Raw genomic sequence first — 17,913 nt, 5'->3', positions numbered from 1 at the left:
GGAAGCATTTATGTCAGTTACCTCACACTGGACTCACCCTTCTCGGTTACTAGGCTCAAAAAATTATCCTAAGGGAGGCCATGCTAATTTTTCAGGGCCGTCCCGAGGCTATTTGGGGCCTGCTATAAAAGCCATCCTTCTGCACCATGAGGACTATGCCTATTTTTAGCGTTACTTCCACTAGAGAAGCCCAAGAATCACCACCTGCCTCCTCCTGGCGCTCCGTCAAACGCCTTTCTCCCAGCAAGCGAGTGGGAGGAAAAGACTGAATTAACCCACACACCGGCGAGGTGCCCAACAACGAGGGAAACGGCTCTAAAAGCCTTCAGCCAGGCTGGGGCTGGGGGCAGCGGCCGGCACCACCGCGGTTCTGCCTCACGGCTGGCGGGCAGGGACCGCCCGCCCGCCCCTTCACCTCAGCACCAGGGTCGCCGCCCGCGCGCGGGAAGCGCCCCGCGCCACCTCGCGCCCCAGCCCGCCGGGCTCGCGCACCCCCCCCGCGCCCTTCCCGCGGGGAGCCGGGCGCATGCGCGGTCCCGCAGCCCCTCGCGCGCGCTGCCGGCGGAGGAGGAGGAGGCGTCACCTCGCCTCGCCTCACCCTACCAAGAGGACGGAGCTTATTCTTGAACTGCTTTCGCCAGCCCGCGGAGAGGTCCCGCTACCGACCCCACCGAGAATTGGCTCGTCTCCTGTTACCCCGTGGGCGGGAGCGGGGGACGGCGCCCTGCCCGCCCCCCCCCCCCCCGTGGTCTGAGGGGAGCTCTGTCCGCCCCACCGCGGAGAGGCTGAGGGAAAGCAGAGCCCCCTTCTCCCCCCACCCCCCGTGCCTTCCTTCTCCTAACCCCTTCCCGGACGGGGAGAGAGGGATCCCCCTGCCCTCACCCCTCTCACGCCGGGCTTCCCCGCCCTTTGCTCCTCGCAAAGCGAAGGGTGAGTCAGACAACTCGCAGGCTGTAAGCAGGTGGGGACAGAAGCTGGCTCCTACCTCGAAGGGAAAGGGTGGTCATTTTCCCTCCCTTTCCCGCTCTCTTTGTCCTCGTAGGTGGTGAGGCTGGACCAGGGCGAACCCCTCCTTCGAGTCCTTCGGCCTGTGAAACTCCGGCCATGGCTGTCGGTGGGGTCGGGACCTCGCTCCTGCTGATGGCCGGCATCATGGTAACGGTGGGGCTGTGCAGGAGGTTGACCCGCCGCCGGCTGCGCGCCCACCAGCGCCTTTGCACTTTCCTTTTGGAGATGTTCAGCACCTTCCAGATTTGCGCCTGCACTAACGAGCTCTGCCTGCTCGGCAACGTGGAGCCGAAGCCGCATACTGCCCTCACGCTCACCTACGGCTTCACCGTCCTGCACGGCTTGACTCTGACCGGCAGCACCTGCAACCCCTGTGGTACCTTGCAGCCGATGTGGGGCGGTGGGATATCGGTCAAGATAGGTGGACTCAAGATCGCCGCTCAGTTCGTGGCTGCAGTGCTTGCCCGGGGGTTTATGCACTTTATCTGGAGCCTGGAGATGGCAGAGCCACATTTTGGAGCGCTCTCGCAGGGCTGCAGCAACCCCATGCAGACTACAGAGACGCAGGCGTTCTGCATAGAACTGCTCTTTTCTGTCGTTTTCCAACTGACCATCCTGCGAGTGGAAAGTGTTAATCCCAAATACAGAGTCCATTTGATTGCTCTTCTCATCACCATGCTCGTGTATGCAGGTTAGTTGGTTTTTTTTCTCTGTTCCTGAAATAAAATTGTAACGGGAGGATTTTATTTATGTTCTGAAAAGTGTTAAGATGCAAAATTATTTTTCTTAGATTACAAAAAATGCATCAAGGAAAATCTTTGGTCGTGCATATGCGAAGTTCATTTGGAGTTTATGTAAAGTTTGCCTGGTTAGAGTCCAGGCAGGTGTGGGATTAAGAACGAAATGAGTTATGAGTTTCAAATTGTGTCAAATCTACAAGTAAATATGGTTAAGAGTTTCATAGAACACTGATAAAATCTTGCAGTGAAGGATTGTTTCATAATCTGACTTTATATAGTGTGAGAGATTTCATACAATGTGCTCTGATTTCTAAGTGGCATTGCAAGAGCACCACTGCATCAGGAAAAAAATGCAGATTGTGCAACGGCAGGGTACAGACCGGTAATACAAAGTTCTGCATTTAAATAATGCATAATTCCTATCAGTGCAGTTTATTTAACAGCGTTAAATCCTTAAATCAGAAGCAGGAATGGTTATTGATAGAATGCATGCAAAAATGATAAAATAATACCTCAGGAAACCAAGTGTTAAAGAAAAATGTTAGGTGCCTGTTGTATCATGGCATTCAGAAGAGTCTCATGTCTCTGTAAAGCCCTGTGTGCCCATGTCCTTGCCCCTGACTGTCACCTCATGCTTCCCAGAGCCGGGACACTGTCACCTGCGCAGCCTCTCTGGGCTGGCGGGGAGGAAGAGGTGAGGGGAGTAAGCGTGAACTTCTTTCTGCTGACTGTTGATGCTCCCTCTTCTCCACGGTGAAGTGCCAGAGTTAGGTCACTTGTGACTTGAGGGCTGCCCTGCAGGGAGTAGGTTGTACTGGGGAGGAGATTCTGTAGTTTGAGGTACTGGGAGGTGAGAGAGAGATGGTTACGGAGTTCCTTGCTTGTGCTACAGCCCCCACCACAGAGGAAGTCATCCAGGAAATTATCAAATCTGTTTATGAGAGAGGGAGATCGCTCTCTTATCTGCAAATATCTGGAATGTCATTAGCATCTTGTCCAAAAGATTTAACTGTATTATGCTATCTGACATAATGGCATGTAGTACAATAAAGTACAGTCAAATTCTCAGATGTATTAATGAAAAAAACTTTACTCATTATGTTTAGCTGAAATTAGCCAACACCTGAAAGATTGAAAGAAGTCCATGGAGAATTTTGAGAATTAACTTAGCAATTTGAACTGCTTTCTAAAATTAATTTTTGAAGGCAGAGGCAAGGTGTCATTGCATTTTAGCACATTAAATGTATTTCTGAATTGCTCAGTAGAAGTGCAGCCACAGATCATCCTCCCTCTTCTACAAGCATACAAAGCTGGATTCCTGATTCTTAACATTCTTTTCCTGCTTAGCAAATAGACATGTAAAATAATACGTCTCACGTTGCCTTTGTCTTCGCTAGTTCATACAGAAAATTCATGCTCAGTGTCTTGGCCAGGCTGGCCTTATATCTTCTTCTAGCAGGAGAAGGCTGTGTACCAAGTCCCCTTCCTTGTCGTAAACTTGGACTTGGTACAACTATCCAGTGCAATCGATCTGCACGTACTTCTAGGAAACATCAGACCTACTGCACCTCTCTCACATGCAGTTTGTCTGTATTGTGTGCAGAACACCCTGTGCTACCTGGACATTTATCTTTCCATTTCTTTTAATCTAGAATCAAGCAGATGTTATTTTTACAGCAGACATTCTGGGGAGCAGATCCTGAACCTAGTTTTACCTCCTACTTAGTGGAAGTTCTAATTCTTTCTTGTTCGCTCTGCTCCAAGCTTCCTAAGGTTTGCACTTTGCTGTACGCTCAGTTTCGAAACGAAAGGTGAGGAGTGCTGTCCTCCCCCTGCAGTAGTCATGAGCCGGGTGTTTACTGTGCACTCCTGAGAAGTGGATTGAAGCCTTTTGAAGCAGAAGGTGGCGTAAAACCCAAGATTCCTATCTCTGAGCTGTTATACAACAAGTGTGGGAGCAGGCTGCTGCTATTAATTTCTTTCTGTGATGATGTCACAGGCTTGCGCTGTAACAGATCTCTTTTTCAGCAGAAGGTAGGTAGGTACATGTAGGACACCTCAGAGGTTCTCAGACCTTTGCTGCCTCCTTCCCTTTGCCCACATCTACACACAAGCCGTTCCCCGGGATATCCTCCATCCTCCTGCCCCCTCCATTTTGAGGGGTGCTGCTCAGGACCCCCTTCCCACAGCCACTCAGCACAGCCTCCTGTCAGCGTGCCAAGTCGCCGTAGCAATAGCGAAGGGCCTGGTAGGCAGCCACGACCTTTGTCTGGTCCATGTATACGACCCACAGTTCATCCTGTGGGTCTCGTGGTGTAGCCTTAGCCATGTCTGTTCCACCTCCAGTTTGAGAAACGGTGCTTCGTACACGCAGTAGGAAGAGTGACTTCCAAACTGGGTCTTAGAGATACTGGCCTCCAGCAGACTAAGTTCTCGTCTACCAGCTTTGAAGACAGGCAGATGCTTAACTTAGCTGGATCATTCTCAGGAAATCTTCTGCGCCTCTTCGTTAACTGTTTATTAAGGAACTTGAACGCTTCTTTAAGAGGAGAGGATCTTTCTTCCTCACCTAGCACTGAAGGGCTAGGAGACCAGCACAAATTTAGGCAAAGCAATGCTAATTGAGGCAAACTGGTAACATTCTTCCTTTTTCCTACAAAAATATAAAATAGTTGAGAATATTGTATGATCAACGATTTTTCAAATTTTAATTTGGCAGATACAGTGTTCTAGCTAGGAAATCAGAAAAGTGCATTAAATTTACAAAATTCATGCTAAATGATTCCTTTTTACACCCTGATTTTAAAAAACAAATCAATTGTGCCTTCAGGACCTCTGTTTATCAATAGTTATGAATGAATCAGAGATGTTAGAAAATACATCTCATATACAGTATATCGTATTTCAAGCAATGAATTATGTTCTACTATGAGTTTGAAAGCTGTATCCTGTGAGAGGAATGATGGCTGTCTGAAAAGGGACTGTAAGAAGGAGTATCTCTTATTCCAGTTTGGTAAAATTTTGAAGGATAGCCATATCCCTATGACTTACACCTGCCTAAATGTATTGATACACATACAGGGCTCAAACTGTTATATTTATACAATGGACTAAGGGAAGTTGTTGGAAAAAATAAATGTTGATAGGTCACTGTTGTGTGTACCCCTTAAAAGGAATTTGCTCCAACTTGCTCTGATTTACTCCAACAAATAACATGAGATTCTATAGTATTTTCAAAATTACAAGCTGTTCATTTAGTTTTTCTCCTACTCTTCCATAATTAAAAATATTTGGATATTCTTTTTACATTTAGTCTTACATAACTGTACACAAAAGCTTCAATACTGCGTTCACTCTGTTTCTTCTACTAAATAGAAGGAAAAAAAATTGTATATTAAGGGAATGATTCAGAAGCTAAGGATGCAGACCATATACATGTAGGTAAAGAATATTTCTGGGTATTTCCTTTGGGAAAATACTTAATTAGGGGAAAAAGAAAATACATCTTTTGAAAGCTTTTTCATTTAAAGGCAATATTACAATGAAGTCAGAATTGTATGAAATTGGTTAGAACTTTCTGAGCCTATCGTATCAAGGTAAAAATGACATACGTATTTTTAATTCTGAGTTTCTTCCTAATTTTGGTTTTGTCTTTAGTAGTTTAAAAAGTTAAAATTATTTTCTCACACATTGTGTGAAGCACACATTACTTCAACTATTTAAGTTTTTATGTGTACAACAGCAAAGATGTTACACTTCTTTTGCCATAAAATCATTTATTTTTTCTGGTACACAGACTGAGACGTTTAATAAATATTTTTGAATAATTATACTAGTGGCTCTGGCCTATGGTTGATATTCCAGTAGTTATTAGTAATGAATATTGAAGAAATACAGCACTTAAAACTCTGTCTAATGTTTAATGTTCAGAAACAGCAACTGCAGCTTGAGAGTTAAAGTCTATTCTTAAATGTATGTTTGTGGATATAAAAGCAGAAGCAGTGAATTCATAAACAGATTAAAGCAAAGTAAATTATTGTAGATGGCCTTCCTGGCAACAGTGGAAGCTGTTAATGTGTCAGCGTGCATAATAACAGACTGCACAGGAAATCTGAGTTGCTCTTGAGAACAAGTGTAAAACCAGTGTAAACTGAGTAGGTCAACAAAGATTAAAACCTTCCTGAACTGTAATAACGGTAAAAGAAATAATACAGAGAATATAGGAGAAATACAGAGAAGAATGACAAAGGCGTTACTAAAACTTTGGGTAAATGATTGCATGTTTGTAACAGATGAGGATTACAGCAGCATGGTATTTGTACAAAGGGTGAGAAAATCAAGAATAATCTTTAAGCAGCTAAATAGACACAACTATATGATAGTTTATAACAATAGTTTAATAGATGAAACAGATGTGAGGCAATTAGTAACTAATAGTACAGAAATACAGATAATTTTGCTGAGTAATGCTTTTTCTGCAGGATTGCAATGAGAAGAGCAACATGGGTCAGAATTAAAAACACTTACCTTCAGATTCATCCGCGGGTGCAATTACGGTTTAGTCCCCACGATGCAATATGTTTGGATCTATTTTTTTAGAGAATGTTTAAGCAACTTCATTTACATCTAAAGTCAGAGGCAAGGAAAGATGCTTGGCTTCTTTAAGCTTCCTTTCAAGTGGGGCGAGTGGGGTTTGCTTTTATTTTCTTCAAATAACATATAGAATAACTATGAAGGCTTTTCCCCAGATTATTACCATATGATAATCTTAGTGTTCTTAAATTGATATGGTAATGTTAGTGCCCAAATAAGAAAGTATAGAGGCCAGTTTAGTAAGAGTAGTGCTTGACAGTTTTTACCGTTATTTTGCATATGTGTTACACGTGACATGGAGATGTAATGAAGGCTCAGTATTTGTTTACTAATATTTGTGTAATTTCTGGCATGATACAGACTATTAGCAAAGCAGCTTATAGTTTTATTGACAGACACATTCAACATTAGCCAAACCCATCTCTTCAAACAGTACTTGCTAGGAAGAGATAAAGGAAGTTATGGCCTATGCTTTGGATATTTTAAAACGTTTTAGAAAACAGTTAAACATGTATAATCTGGTAAATAACTTCAGAAGAGGTTGCCTGTTCAAACGGTTTCTGCTAATGCATTTTATTGCAGAGTGCATGTTTCTTGTAGTATCATGTACCTGCATTTCAATATTCATTTAAAATAAACATTAAGAAAGATGGTTTGATTTTATACTGTTTACATTTTATTGCAGGTGGAAATCTCACAGGAGCAGTATTTAACCCAGCACTGGCTTTTTCATTACATGCAAATTGTTTCTATGACAAATTTTTGAGTTACTCGCTAGTATATTGGATAGCACCATCCTTAGGTAAGTTCTTAATACTTTATGTATTTGAGAAAGTGTTATTTAGTACATGGTTCAAAAATCAGGAAATAGGTATTCCTTATTTTATACTCTGCTTGTTTTCTGCTTTAAATAAGATCCAGAAAATAGTCAATTGTAATGTATGCGTAGAAGTTATTCAGAATCATGGTTTTGTTTTGCAAATGTAGGCTGTGTGGTTTAAACTTGTTTAATGCTCTGTGTAGAGCACCTGTAGCATTCTGGTTTGTGAATCGAGCATCTAATACTGAGTTTTAAACACCAGTTTTATTCACAAAATAGTATCTACTGTTTTGATCAGTTTCTTTTAAGAAACAACCATATTAGGTTATGTAATTGTTTAGTTTACATGTCATGTTCAAAGGCTAAGTACTTTTGGGATGCTTTGAGCAAGATAATGTACCTACCAAAAAAACCACAACAGCACAATTCTAAATGGAAAAAGGTTAGTGTTTAGGTTAGGGTTAACTAGTTAGTTATAAACCAACACCTGTTTACTCTGGAGTGTGATCCTTTTGAAGCTGCCTGGTTTTGGGACTTTATGCCTTAATATTAAAATCCAGCCTGTTTGAGGTCTGCTGCATATTCTCACACTGACCAAAGGCCCGCTTGTAGAGTCTAGAAGAATATTAAAAAGGAGAAGAGGCTACCTGAAAGTGAACATCAGCCCGATTAAGTTCAAAAAGAGAAACATACTGGCTAGCATGCAGCTCCTGACTTGCTTTATGACAGTATGCAAGAACATGGGGATGATTAATTAAAAAAAACCCAAACCACAAGTATTAGGACAAGTGCTTAAAATATGCTTTCTCAATTATTACTATTATAATCTAAAATCTTTTTTATCTCCATAGTGTGTAAACTTTGCAGTTCCTATTCTAAGTTTTTGCCCCAATCACTGTTGGAAACAATCTGTTCTTAGTTTAAGAATAGGGAATTTTTGTAATGTAAATGATGGTTTTAATTTGGAAGCTATTGATTTTTAACTTCTAGTTGTGTGCAGATGAAAATGCTCCATGTGATACTTCATGCTGTTGATTGTTTACAGTTAGTCCCTACAAATCTTGAGCTTTCTGCTGAGAGGGTATATAAAGAAACAGTCAATTAATCCCGAGTTCTTTCATGTCTGTTAATCCTATTAGAAGGTACAACAGTGGCATGGGAAAGGTGAGCAGTGAAACACACTGAGGAAACATCTCAAAAACCTACAGTTGTAACAAATTACTTCTTTTTCTTTACATCCATGTCTGTGCATGTTCTGTTTAGGTCAGTTAGTCAAAAATGGAGACAGAATTTTTAATCAAACTAAAATTCATTTTAGTATAATTTTGTTAAATGTCCAAACAGGGTGACTGAACAGTAGAATAAAACCCCATGTACTGCTCCAGTTAGTAGCTAATAAAATGTCTTCAGCAAAGCTGGGTCCTAGCAGAACATAGGATATTCCTTAGATTTCATGTTTAGCTTTCTAGTATATTAACTGATTTCATCCTTATATCCACGTTGAGATTGTCTGGGTTGTAAGTACTTGGGCTTGTTGTTAATTTTGACGAGTGATCTGAAGAAACAGGAGGCAGAACATGTTTTAGAAGAAACACCACATTCTACTTATTTAGCAAGATGCATCCTGCAGAACTGCTCTGCAGAAAAAGCCTTCAGGTGATTTTGTATTGAGTAAGAAAATCAACAGGTGTTAACACAGGTGGAACCATGACTTGAGGAATTTAGAATGCAGTTAGGGAGTAATGTTATGTTTCTGTGAAAATTCATAACCAGCAGTTTATTGTTAGTTAGCATCTAGAAAATACATACAGAATGTATTGAATGCTGTCTCTTAATTTATGAGGGAAAGGAACTCCAGACCAAGCAGTTGTAAAGATGTGAAAATCAGGACACATCACTTTTTGTGCAGTGTTGCTACTGTAGCAAAACACTTCATTACAGATCTGGGGTTTATGGATCACCTGAAGGGTGAACAGTATTGGTTATATAAATATCTCATTGCAAAACAGGGGAGCTTCATGGATACATATAGACTTTGTCTGGTAAACAAGGAGTTGTAAATAAATGTAAGGTGTCTGAGGTGGAAGTATAGAGGAGATAGTTATATTTGAAAACTGAATTGATGAATACAAGAGCGCAGATCTACAAACCTAACAGGAAATTAAATTTTTCTGACACTTTTTGAAAATAAGAAAATAATAGGAATAGAATTTTTTCTTTCAAAATTGAACTAAAGGATGAGGCGTCTAGGAAAATGACCTGTTATGATGGTGATAAAATGATTGTGAAAAGAACCTCTAAGCAGAATCATAAAATTAGATGATGAGGGAAGGGATATTTTAGATTTAGTTGTAAAAATTACTTTCAGAATCCAGGTGTCAGCAGAAATACTGTTTCAGACTTCCTAGAAACTGGCAGACTCATAGTGATATGCTGATTTGATGTCTTCACTTTTCCCAGCATCAGCATCTTAGATGCTTAAATTACTTTATTCTTATTTTGGGGAATTCTTTTAGGAGTCTGTTAGGGTTTTTTGTGATTTGCTGTAATAACTACCATATGCAGAACCATGGACTGGCATACCATGACACTTCAAATTGCCTGTGCAAAGTGCGATATGATCACATTTATGGCCATAGCAAATACCCCTGAGGACAAGGAGACAGACCATTCAGTATATAAGATACCCTGGTAAGACACAAGCAAGTTCTTAAGCATCAACTTTAAAACAATTTTCTTAGAAAGGACACTTAGAACAAGAGGAAGATTGATTATCACTTTCAGAAGAGGAGGAGGAAGTGGAAATTTTCTTTCAGGATAAACAAATCTACTAGTGGTTTATGGACTTTCATGAATATAATCTTGGAACTGTAGTTAAGAACTTGTTTTTCAAAATGGCTTCACTGATGTTTTGGTGAAGGTGATTCTCCAGCAGCATTAAAACAGCTAATTCCTGTAGTAAATATAGAAGTCAGCAAGTGTTTATGGCTTAGCAGAGGCAGGCCTAAATTCTGCACTGTGAATATGGAAACAGTAAGTACCAGTGGAACAAAGATAGTTTCTGTTTTACTGCCAGAGGAATTCATGTTAGTTGTCCAGGCATGATTAAACCATTAGTAATGATGGGGAGCAAGCTAATGCTGCTCTTTCAGTACCAGGGAGATGGCAGCTGTGAATGGAAGAGTTGGTGACAAGATAGTGAGAGCAATAAAATGAGATGCTCTTTCCTGGACAGGTGCCAGCTTAGCACCCTGCTAGCTTTCTAACACTATAAATAGAATCAATGCCCACTTCTTTCGATCAGTTTTACCAGAAAGACTAATAATGTCCCTTAGAAGAAAAAGGTTTTTCACCATCAGGATAGAAAATAAATGCCACAAAAGTTGCTTAGCAGTAGACAGAAACGGAGGAGGTAAGCAAGGAAGAAGGCTATAGGTGAAACTTTCACCTTTCTGCTCAGGGGAGGGTATTCAGAGGTTTCCATCAAGTTTAGTACATGCAGCTTAGCAAAGAAACAAGAATTGCAAGTCTATTTGCAGTGAAGTGATCAGCATCTCGGGGACTTGGTAGCAAAGGAGGGTTTCGACAAACAGCTAGCAGAAGTCTCGTACTCCCAGACCCTGGTCCTCCTAGGGGTTTTCAACTATGCAGACATCACCTGACAGAGCAAAACTCTTATGCAGTGAGTGAATGCCATCCAAGAAGTTCCTAGAAAGCTGTCAATGATCAAGTCTAATTCAAATTCTAAAGGGCCAGTGAGTGGTAATCCTGTACTTGAGCTGCTTACAAACAGAGAAGAACAGGTGGTAAATGTGGCCACTTGTAGTCCTCACGAGAGTTCAGGGTTCAGAGGAAGACTGGGAAGGTAAATAGCAGAGCTGTTCAGCCTTTGGACTTCAGGAGAACAAAATTCTGCTTACTTAGGGAATTGCTAGGTCAGTAGTAATTCCCTTGGACACTGCCAGAAATGGAAGAAGTATCCCATGGAAAGATTTTTCAAAAAAGCTTACTGAGAGCTCAGTAACACATTTTGATGTGCAGGAACATCTGTCGTGTAGTTAGACTGGGAATTTTGACACAGAGCCTTTCCCTGCTGGCTAGATAAGCTTCCCTATGAACAAAGGAGAGCACGTAAGAAGTAGAAACAGGGACAGGCAGCAGAGGAGGAGGATAAAAGCTCTGCACATGTACTTAGGAACAAAATCAGGAATGGCAGAGCTCATCTGGAACTAAGACTAGGGACATACACAAAATCACCAAAAAAGTCCAGAGAAAATGCAGATCCACTGGTGGATGGGGGAGACAACCTAGTGATTGGTGACATGGAAAAGGCTGAGGTACTCTTCCCCCCGACCCTTCCCAGTGTTCCCAAGCAAAACTTTCTCCCAGACCTGTGTAAAACAGTAAGGTTTTGGAAAGGAGGCAATAGTGAGGGAGAAACAGGGTAGGAATGAGAGAGAAACTGGATGAATACAAATCCATTGGCTAATGCAATGGATGAATGCAAATCCATCACCTCAAAATGCAGGTAGAGTTGGCCAGTGTTCTTGTTATCCATCATTTACAGGAAGTTACAGCAGTTGGAGGAGCTTCCCGACACTTGGAAAGGTGCTAATACTATGCCTGCTTTTAAAGAGGAGGAGAAAGGGAAGTGAGGGAGCTGTAAATTAGTTGGTCTCACCTCAGGCCCTGGGAATATGGTGGAGTATCTAGTCTTGGAATCCATCTCCAACCATGTGACAATCACGGAGGTAATCAGAGCAGTCAGCACAGATTCAGCGAGAGCAATCCACGCTCAGCCAGCTTGACCTTCTGTGATGAAATTAATGTCTATGGGAACGAGCAGGGAGCAGTGGATGTAGATACCTTCACTTTAGTAAGGCTTTTGACTCCATCTCCCACAGCATTCTTGGTCCAAAGAAGTAGGGGTCACACAAAGAGACTGTGAGATGGAATAGAAATTGGCCAAATCACTGACCTCAAAATGTAATAATCAATGGGTTGATGCAGAGTATGCTGGTGTCGGTATTGGAGTTGATATTCCTCAATATGTGTGTTCAACAGCGACCTGAATGTGGGTTTGTTCTCTCTGCAAGTAAGACAAACCACATGATTCAAATAATTGTGGCCAGCAGACTATGGGACATTATTGTCCCCCTCTACTCAGTGCTCGTGAGGTGGCATCTGGAACATGTCCTGGAGTCCCTCAGTCCAAGAGCAATGTGGAGAAAACAGAATCCAGTCAGTGGAGGACTACCAAGATAGTGAAGGCCCTGGAGTACTTGATCTGCGAGGGGAGGTTGAGGGAACTGGACTTATTTAGGCTGACAAAAATGAGGTGAAAGGGTGTTTTAAGAGCAGTCAGCTGTTATTTGAAGAGTAGTTACAGGGGTGGCAAACTGTTCTCATTGTCAGACAATGTAACAGCAAGGCCACAAGTTGTGGGGTGGGAGGTTCAGATTAAACTCCAGGAAAACCTTTGGGAGAAAGGTGCAGCAACAGTGGGATAAGTTACCTGTAGAAGTGCTACAGTCTGTCCATGGAGGTTTTTGGGGCTCAGCTAGACAAAGCCACACTGACCACGGGCAGTAGTCCTGCACTGAGTGGGAGACTGCACTAGGGAGAATCCCTTCCAATAAGCATTTTTTTGTGATCTAGATTTCATAAAATATAAGCTATGGGTGAGGAACACTATCAACCTCTGCATTTCTGAAGCAGAATATACTGATTTTTTTCCCAGAAGAAAATAAAGTGGTCTTAATAAGCTATGTTTAGGTGCCCTTTGGACTTGATGATCCTTATGGGTCCCTTCCAACTTGAGATATTCTATAATTGTCATGAAGAACCTACAACCTCTAACTTTACCATTTATCAGCTTCAGAATAAATCCTAAACTAGAATGATCTTAAAAAAAAAAAACCAAACCCGCACTATCCTATACCCATTTGCAGCACCTAAAACTGATGTGGTTATCAAAACAGGCACTGCTAGCAAACTCTGCCTTATCCTCTTGGCTGAGGAATGGAGGTTTTAGCTGCTGGTTCAGTCATTTATAGGTCCTGCTACAAAGAAGGGAGGCCTGATGCAGCGACAGGAAAGTGCACGTGTTGGACTTCCCTGGTCAGACTGCTCTGCCTTTGCCTTGGCTCATACAGATCAGAATTAAAACATTAAATATACAAGGAGACAAAAGATTAGTAACTTGTAAGGATCACTTGCATGGTCTGGTGAAGCTTTCTTTGTGAAAAAGATTGTGTTTGCAAAAAGTACTGGCTGCCTCTAGCCCTTTCAAAAGAAAATTTCATTTTTCTGCAATCCCTGCTGGATCACATATTGGACACTCAAATACTTGAACATAATGTTTATTTTCAATACCAGTACTGTGTCCTTCTCAAATACCTTAAAATAAAGGTCCTTTCTGTAATTTCTCTTTTCAGGTACAATACTTGTGGCTTTTATATGGGATGAAATCCTTCCTCGGATATCCTGAGACATCAAATTCTGAAATCTAGCAGTAATACATTAGAAAATACAACATCTGCAGACATGAAGCTTTCAGAAGACTGTTGATATCGACTTCCATGGCACCTTTCAGTTGTATTTTCAGATTTCATGTTTGAAATATTTGACTTAAAATTTTGTATTCAAATACTTATTTTGTAATAGCATATTGGGATTTTGAGAATATCTGCCAACATTTTCAGTTAAGCCATACAAAGGACTGTTAAAACATTGAAACTGTCACTTTAGCCATAAGTGCCATTTGCTGACCTTTATTACAACAGCATGCAAAACTAATTTTAGATAAATACCCAGTCCTTTCAAGGTTTGATTTTATTGGATTTCTTCCCATAGAAGGCACCTGCAAAAAAGGAGCTGAAGATTTCATTCTTACATTGACCTCATCATATTCCTACTTGCAATATACATACTTCAGAGGAAGAAAGGCTACACTACTCCCTAGAAGAGTCTCCACAGCTCTATTCTAGAGGTACCCTACACCAAAATTAAAAGTCTGTAGGACCAGCATTGTTTTAATAAAACCTGAGCGCAGGTAAGTAACCCCTCGCTTCCTTTCCAGAAGGCTCTGCCCCATCCTGTCCCACTATAGTCTGTTGAATGTTAATTTTGGTTGGAAAGAGCGGTAATAAAGTACCATAAAATTCTGTAGCCACACACATAAAGGGCATTTTAGGCAAAAAAGCCCCACTACTTTATCTGAGATTACTGCTGCCTCTTCACGTAGTAAAATAGACACAGGGATGAATCCTGTGGAGCTTGATTTGTCCTTGATTTTGTGTAACACTTATCAGTATTTTACTTGAAATAAATTTAAATAAATGAATTTCACAGAATCATCTTGGTTGGAAAAGCCCTTGAAGCTCCTCCAGTCCAACCATGAACCTCACCCTGACCGTTCCCAACTCCACCAGATCCCTCAGCGCTGGGTCAGCCCGACTCTTCAACCCCTCCAGGGATGGGGACTCCCCCCCTGCCCTGGGCAGCCCATTCCAACGCCCAACAACCCCTTCTGCAAAGAAATACTTCCTAAGAGCCAGTCTGACCCTGCCCTGGCGCAGCTTGAGGCCATTCCCTCTTGTCCTGTCACTTATTACTTGGTTAAAGAGACTCATCCCCAGCTCTCTGCAGCCTCCTTTCAGGGAGCTGTAGAGGGCGATGAGGTCTCCCCTCAGCCTCCTTTTCTCCAGACTAAAGCCCCCCAGTTCCCTCAGCTGCTCCTCACAAGACCTGTGCTCCAGACCCTGCACCAGCTTCGTTGCCCTTCTCTGAAATTTGTAATATAGGAGAATAAACAAAAGAGCTAAAACTGCAGGAAAGCTGCATACACAAACTGGTACAAACATGCCCTTTATAGCCTCTGCTGAGGAGAGCACCACTGATAGGTACCATCTTCTGAGGTTCTGTTTCTAGCATAAGGTTTCTTCTGGATGCATCCTAATTTTTATTTATGCCAAAATACATTTTTCAATTTTAAGACTAAATTCAGTTTTTCACTTTACAGTTACTAGGTTTGAAAGGAGAGATGGTTAACAAGTTCTACAAAGATCTCACTAGTATGCCCCCCGACTCATTACCAAAGTCACTTTGCAGACTGTATTCTAAGAGAAAGGAAGGGAATCAGATGGGTTTTTTCCACAGTAAAATGATGAACCAAGTCTTAAACAGCTACTGTTGTCAGCTATCTTTTTTGCAAGAGTTCGGGAAGGAAATATTTTCATGTAATTTCTTACTTGTTGCAATAAAATCTTTTCTCATTTTAATTTTCCAAGGTACTTTCAAGACTATATTGCAAAATGAAATCAGCTGAACATGATTTTTGTAGAAAAGAGTCTTATCCAAGACCCTGTATTCAGTCATTAAAATAAAAAAAGAAGTAGCCTGCTCATATGCTGAAGAGAACTAGAACTGCTGGGTTATCATTCAGCAGCATTTGATACTAGTGTGAGGAGGCTTGCTAAAGCAAACTTCTCCTGGGTGAAACTCTTCACAAGCAAGGACTACACACCACCACGCTGTGAGCCCCACAGGATGGGATCCTTTAGCTGGTTTTACAATTCAACCGCTTACTTATAACTCAGCCACGGAAGGCTGCTAGAACAGAAACCCTCTGAAAAACATGTACTGTTAGGCCATGTACTGCTGCTAAAAAAGATGCTTTGGGAGGCTTCTACCTGTCACCTTCTTGCTTTACTGCTTTGTATCCCTTTTACCTATTTTTAAAGTGATCCGTATCTTTGAGATTTTTTTTTTTTTCTCCATGGGACTTTGCCTTTACTGGTGTACTCACACCCAGTTTTTCACCACATTTCTTACAGAAATAAGCCTTACATGATGAACTGATTTGCATGTCTCCTTTGAGCCCATGAGGCTCACAGGGTAAAGGTCTCAAAAATAAACTTCAAAGAGCATAAAAAGAGGTGGCCAGGGAAAAGAGAAAGCAGAGATACAAACCAACAGGCAGCCAAGATTTATTGGCTCAGAGGCCCTACTTCCACCTCATTTCTGACAGCCTGCAAAAGCAAAGTCCATAAAGCAAAAAGGTCAGATCTGACTTCTGTATGTCGACATTGTTTATTTTGGCATAATGTAGTTTAAAAAAAAAAGGTACAAATCTGGCTGATTAACAAGTAGTTGCTCTATTTATAGGCATTAGAATATAAAATAAAAAACACTAAAAAATAGACAAGCCTTAAATTGACTAAATTAAGGCAAAACAAAAGCAAAAAACAAGAAGTATTGGAATGGAATTCTAAGTTAGGAACTGAAGAATTTAACTGGTTTTGGTAGTACAAAAATTAATATTTTGCATTCCAAGTAATGAAATTGAATTATGTGTGTTCCCAGAACACTTGCACATAGCTTCAATACAAAGTTTTATTAAAAATAAAACTTGTTGATCCACACAAGACACTTCCCAAAGTTATTAAACATAAAACAATTACTAAAAACCAAAGTTTTATTAAAAATAAAACTTGTCAATCCACATAAGACACTGCCTGCGGGGCTCATCCAGGTTTGTTTCTGCCTGACCAAAATTAATCTTCCTCCAATGATTTGACTGGAAGCATCATAAAATGTCTGCTCCTGGAGCTCTGCACCAACACAACACAAATTCTCCTTTCTGGAGCTTCCTACTGCTCAGACTGAGCATGAGAGTACTGAGATTTGCTGCGTATAGGCCAGCTGCCCTGGAGGTTAACTGTGCCCATCTCCCAGGATATTTAACCAGTAGTTTGCGGTTTAATACGAAAAACAATAGAAAAACCAGACTCCAACAACTAAGATATACACCAGAAAAAAAAAAAAAAATCCAAAGGCTGTTTTAACTATGAACAGTGATTTGGAATTGTATGTGCTTTCTTTCCTAAACTATGATACAGCGTTTCAGTACTCCTTAGCTGTCCCGAAATCTCACCATGCAAAGATTCTCCAAACCCCAGTGCAAAAATTAGAGCATCACTCTGTACCCTGCTTTGTTACTCTCTATCCCTAACAAAAACATGCATACATTTACATAAATATTTATACATATGTACATAAAGGGGCTAGGAAGGACATCCTTGTAGAATGCCTTGTTGCGTATCAGGCTAAATTCCTAGTTTATTCAGCAGCGTCAATAGTTCACAACACTATTAAATCATCACTAATTAGACAGACATTCCTAATGAATATTCAACAAAGAGGGGTTATAATTTTTGCGTACCTTGAAACCAAACCATATCCCAGTGTGCTAAGCAGGGCAGGACCACTCAAAACCATTCCAAGAGTATAGGGCCAGTAAAGAAAACTCTTCATATACACAATTATATATTAAAAAAAAAAAAAAAATCACAAGTCAACTTCAAATCAAATGAAAGTGGAAAAAGTTTAGTACTAGACTTTCATTTTAATATTGGGGCAGGGGGATCCAAATGTAATTTGTTGCTGTTGCCTCATGGCAAAACCACGACCACGCAGAGAGATGAAACGGAAAAGCCCCAGCAGGACTAAGCTCTTGGCAATCTAGAGCTGGGTTCCTAAGTTTAGGATGTGTCAGACTAATTCTGTCTTACACACACACTCTGCAAATATTCTGCCTTTTTATTCTTAGATCCAGGTAAATGATGAAAATGGCTTCACTAGACTTTTTTTTTTGTTATAGAGGAGAGTGCTAAAAACTCAAGGGATGTCTGCTGAGAGTTGCCAGCCGCTTGCTGAAGTAAAGGACTGAGAACTGCAACACAGACTTGG

General features: G+C 41.1%; 1 protein-coding gene across 3 annotated transcripts; it reads left to right on the top strand.

Moving 5' to 3' along the window:
• The first annotated feature begins 802 nt into the window (after nucleotides 1-802).
• AQP11 (aquaporin 11) lies at nucleotides 803-17,909 on the top strand. 3 transcript variants are annotated; one of them, XR_012622166.1, is made up of 4 exons: nucleotides 805-1,699; nucleotides 7,027-7,143; nucleotides 13,599-14,215; nucleotides 17,825-17,909. XR_012622166.1 is itself a non-coding variant. In XM_074816433.1 (3 exons), exons 1-3 carry the CDS (start codon nucleotides 1,105-1,107, stop codon nucleotides 13,649-13,651), a joined length of 765 nt encoding a protein of 254 aa, XP_074672534.1. In that variant the 5' UTR covers nucleotides 805-1,104; the 3' UTR covers nucleotides 13,652-15,441. The 3 variants fall into 3 exon arrangements, 2 of the variants coding, with proteins under 2 accessions (XP_074672536.1, XP_074672534.1); XM_074816433.1 differs by lacking the exon at nucleotides 17,825-17,909 and having other exon boundaries at nucleotides 13,599-15,441; XM_074816435.1 differs by lacking the exons at nucleotides 7,027-7,143; nucleotides 17,825-17,909 and having other exon boundaries at nucleotides 803-1,699; nucleotides 13,599-15,441.
• Nucleotides 17,910-17,913: the final 4 nt, after the last annotated feature.

This window comes from Strix aluco, chromosome 2, assembly GCF_031877795.1.
Source record: "Strix aluco isolate bStrAlu1 chromosome 2, bStrAlu1.hap1, whole genome shotgun sequence".
In the NCBI taxonomy this organism is placed as follows: domain Eukaryota; kingdom Metazoa; phylum Chordata; class Aves; order Strigiformes; family Strigidae; genus Strix; species Strix aluco.
This window is presented reverse-complemented; position numbering and strand designations above follow the sequence as displayed.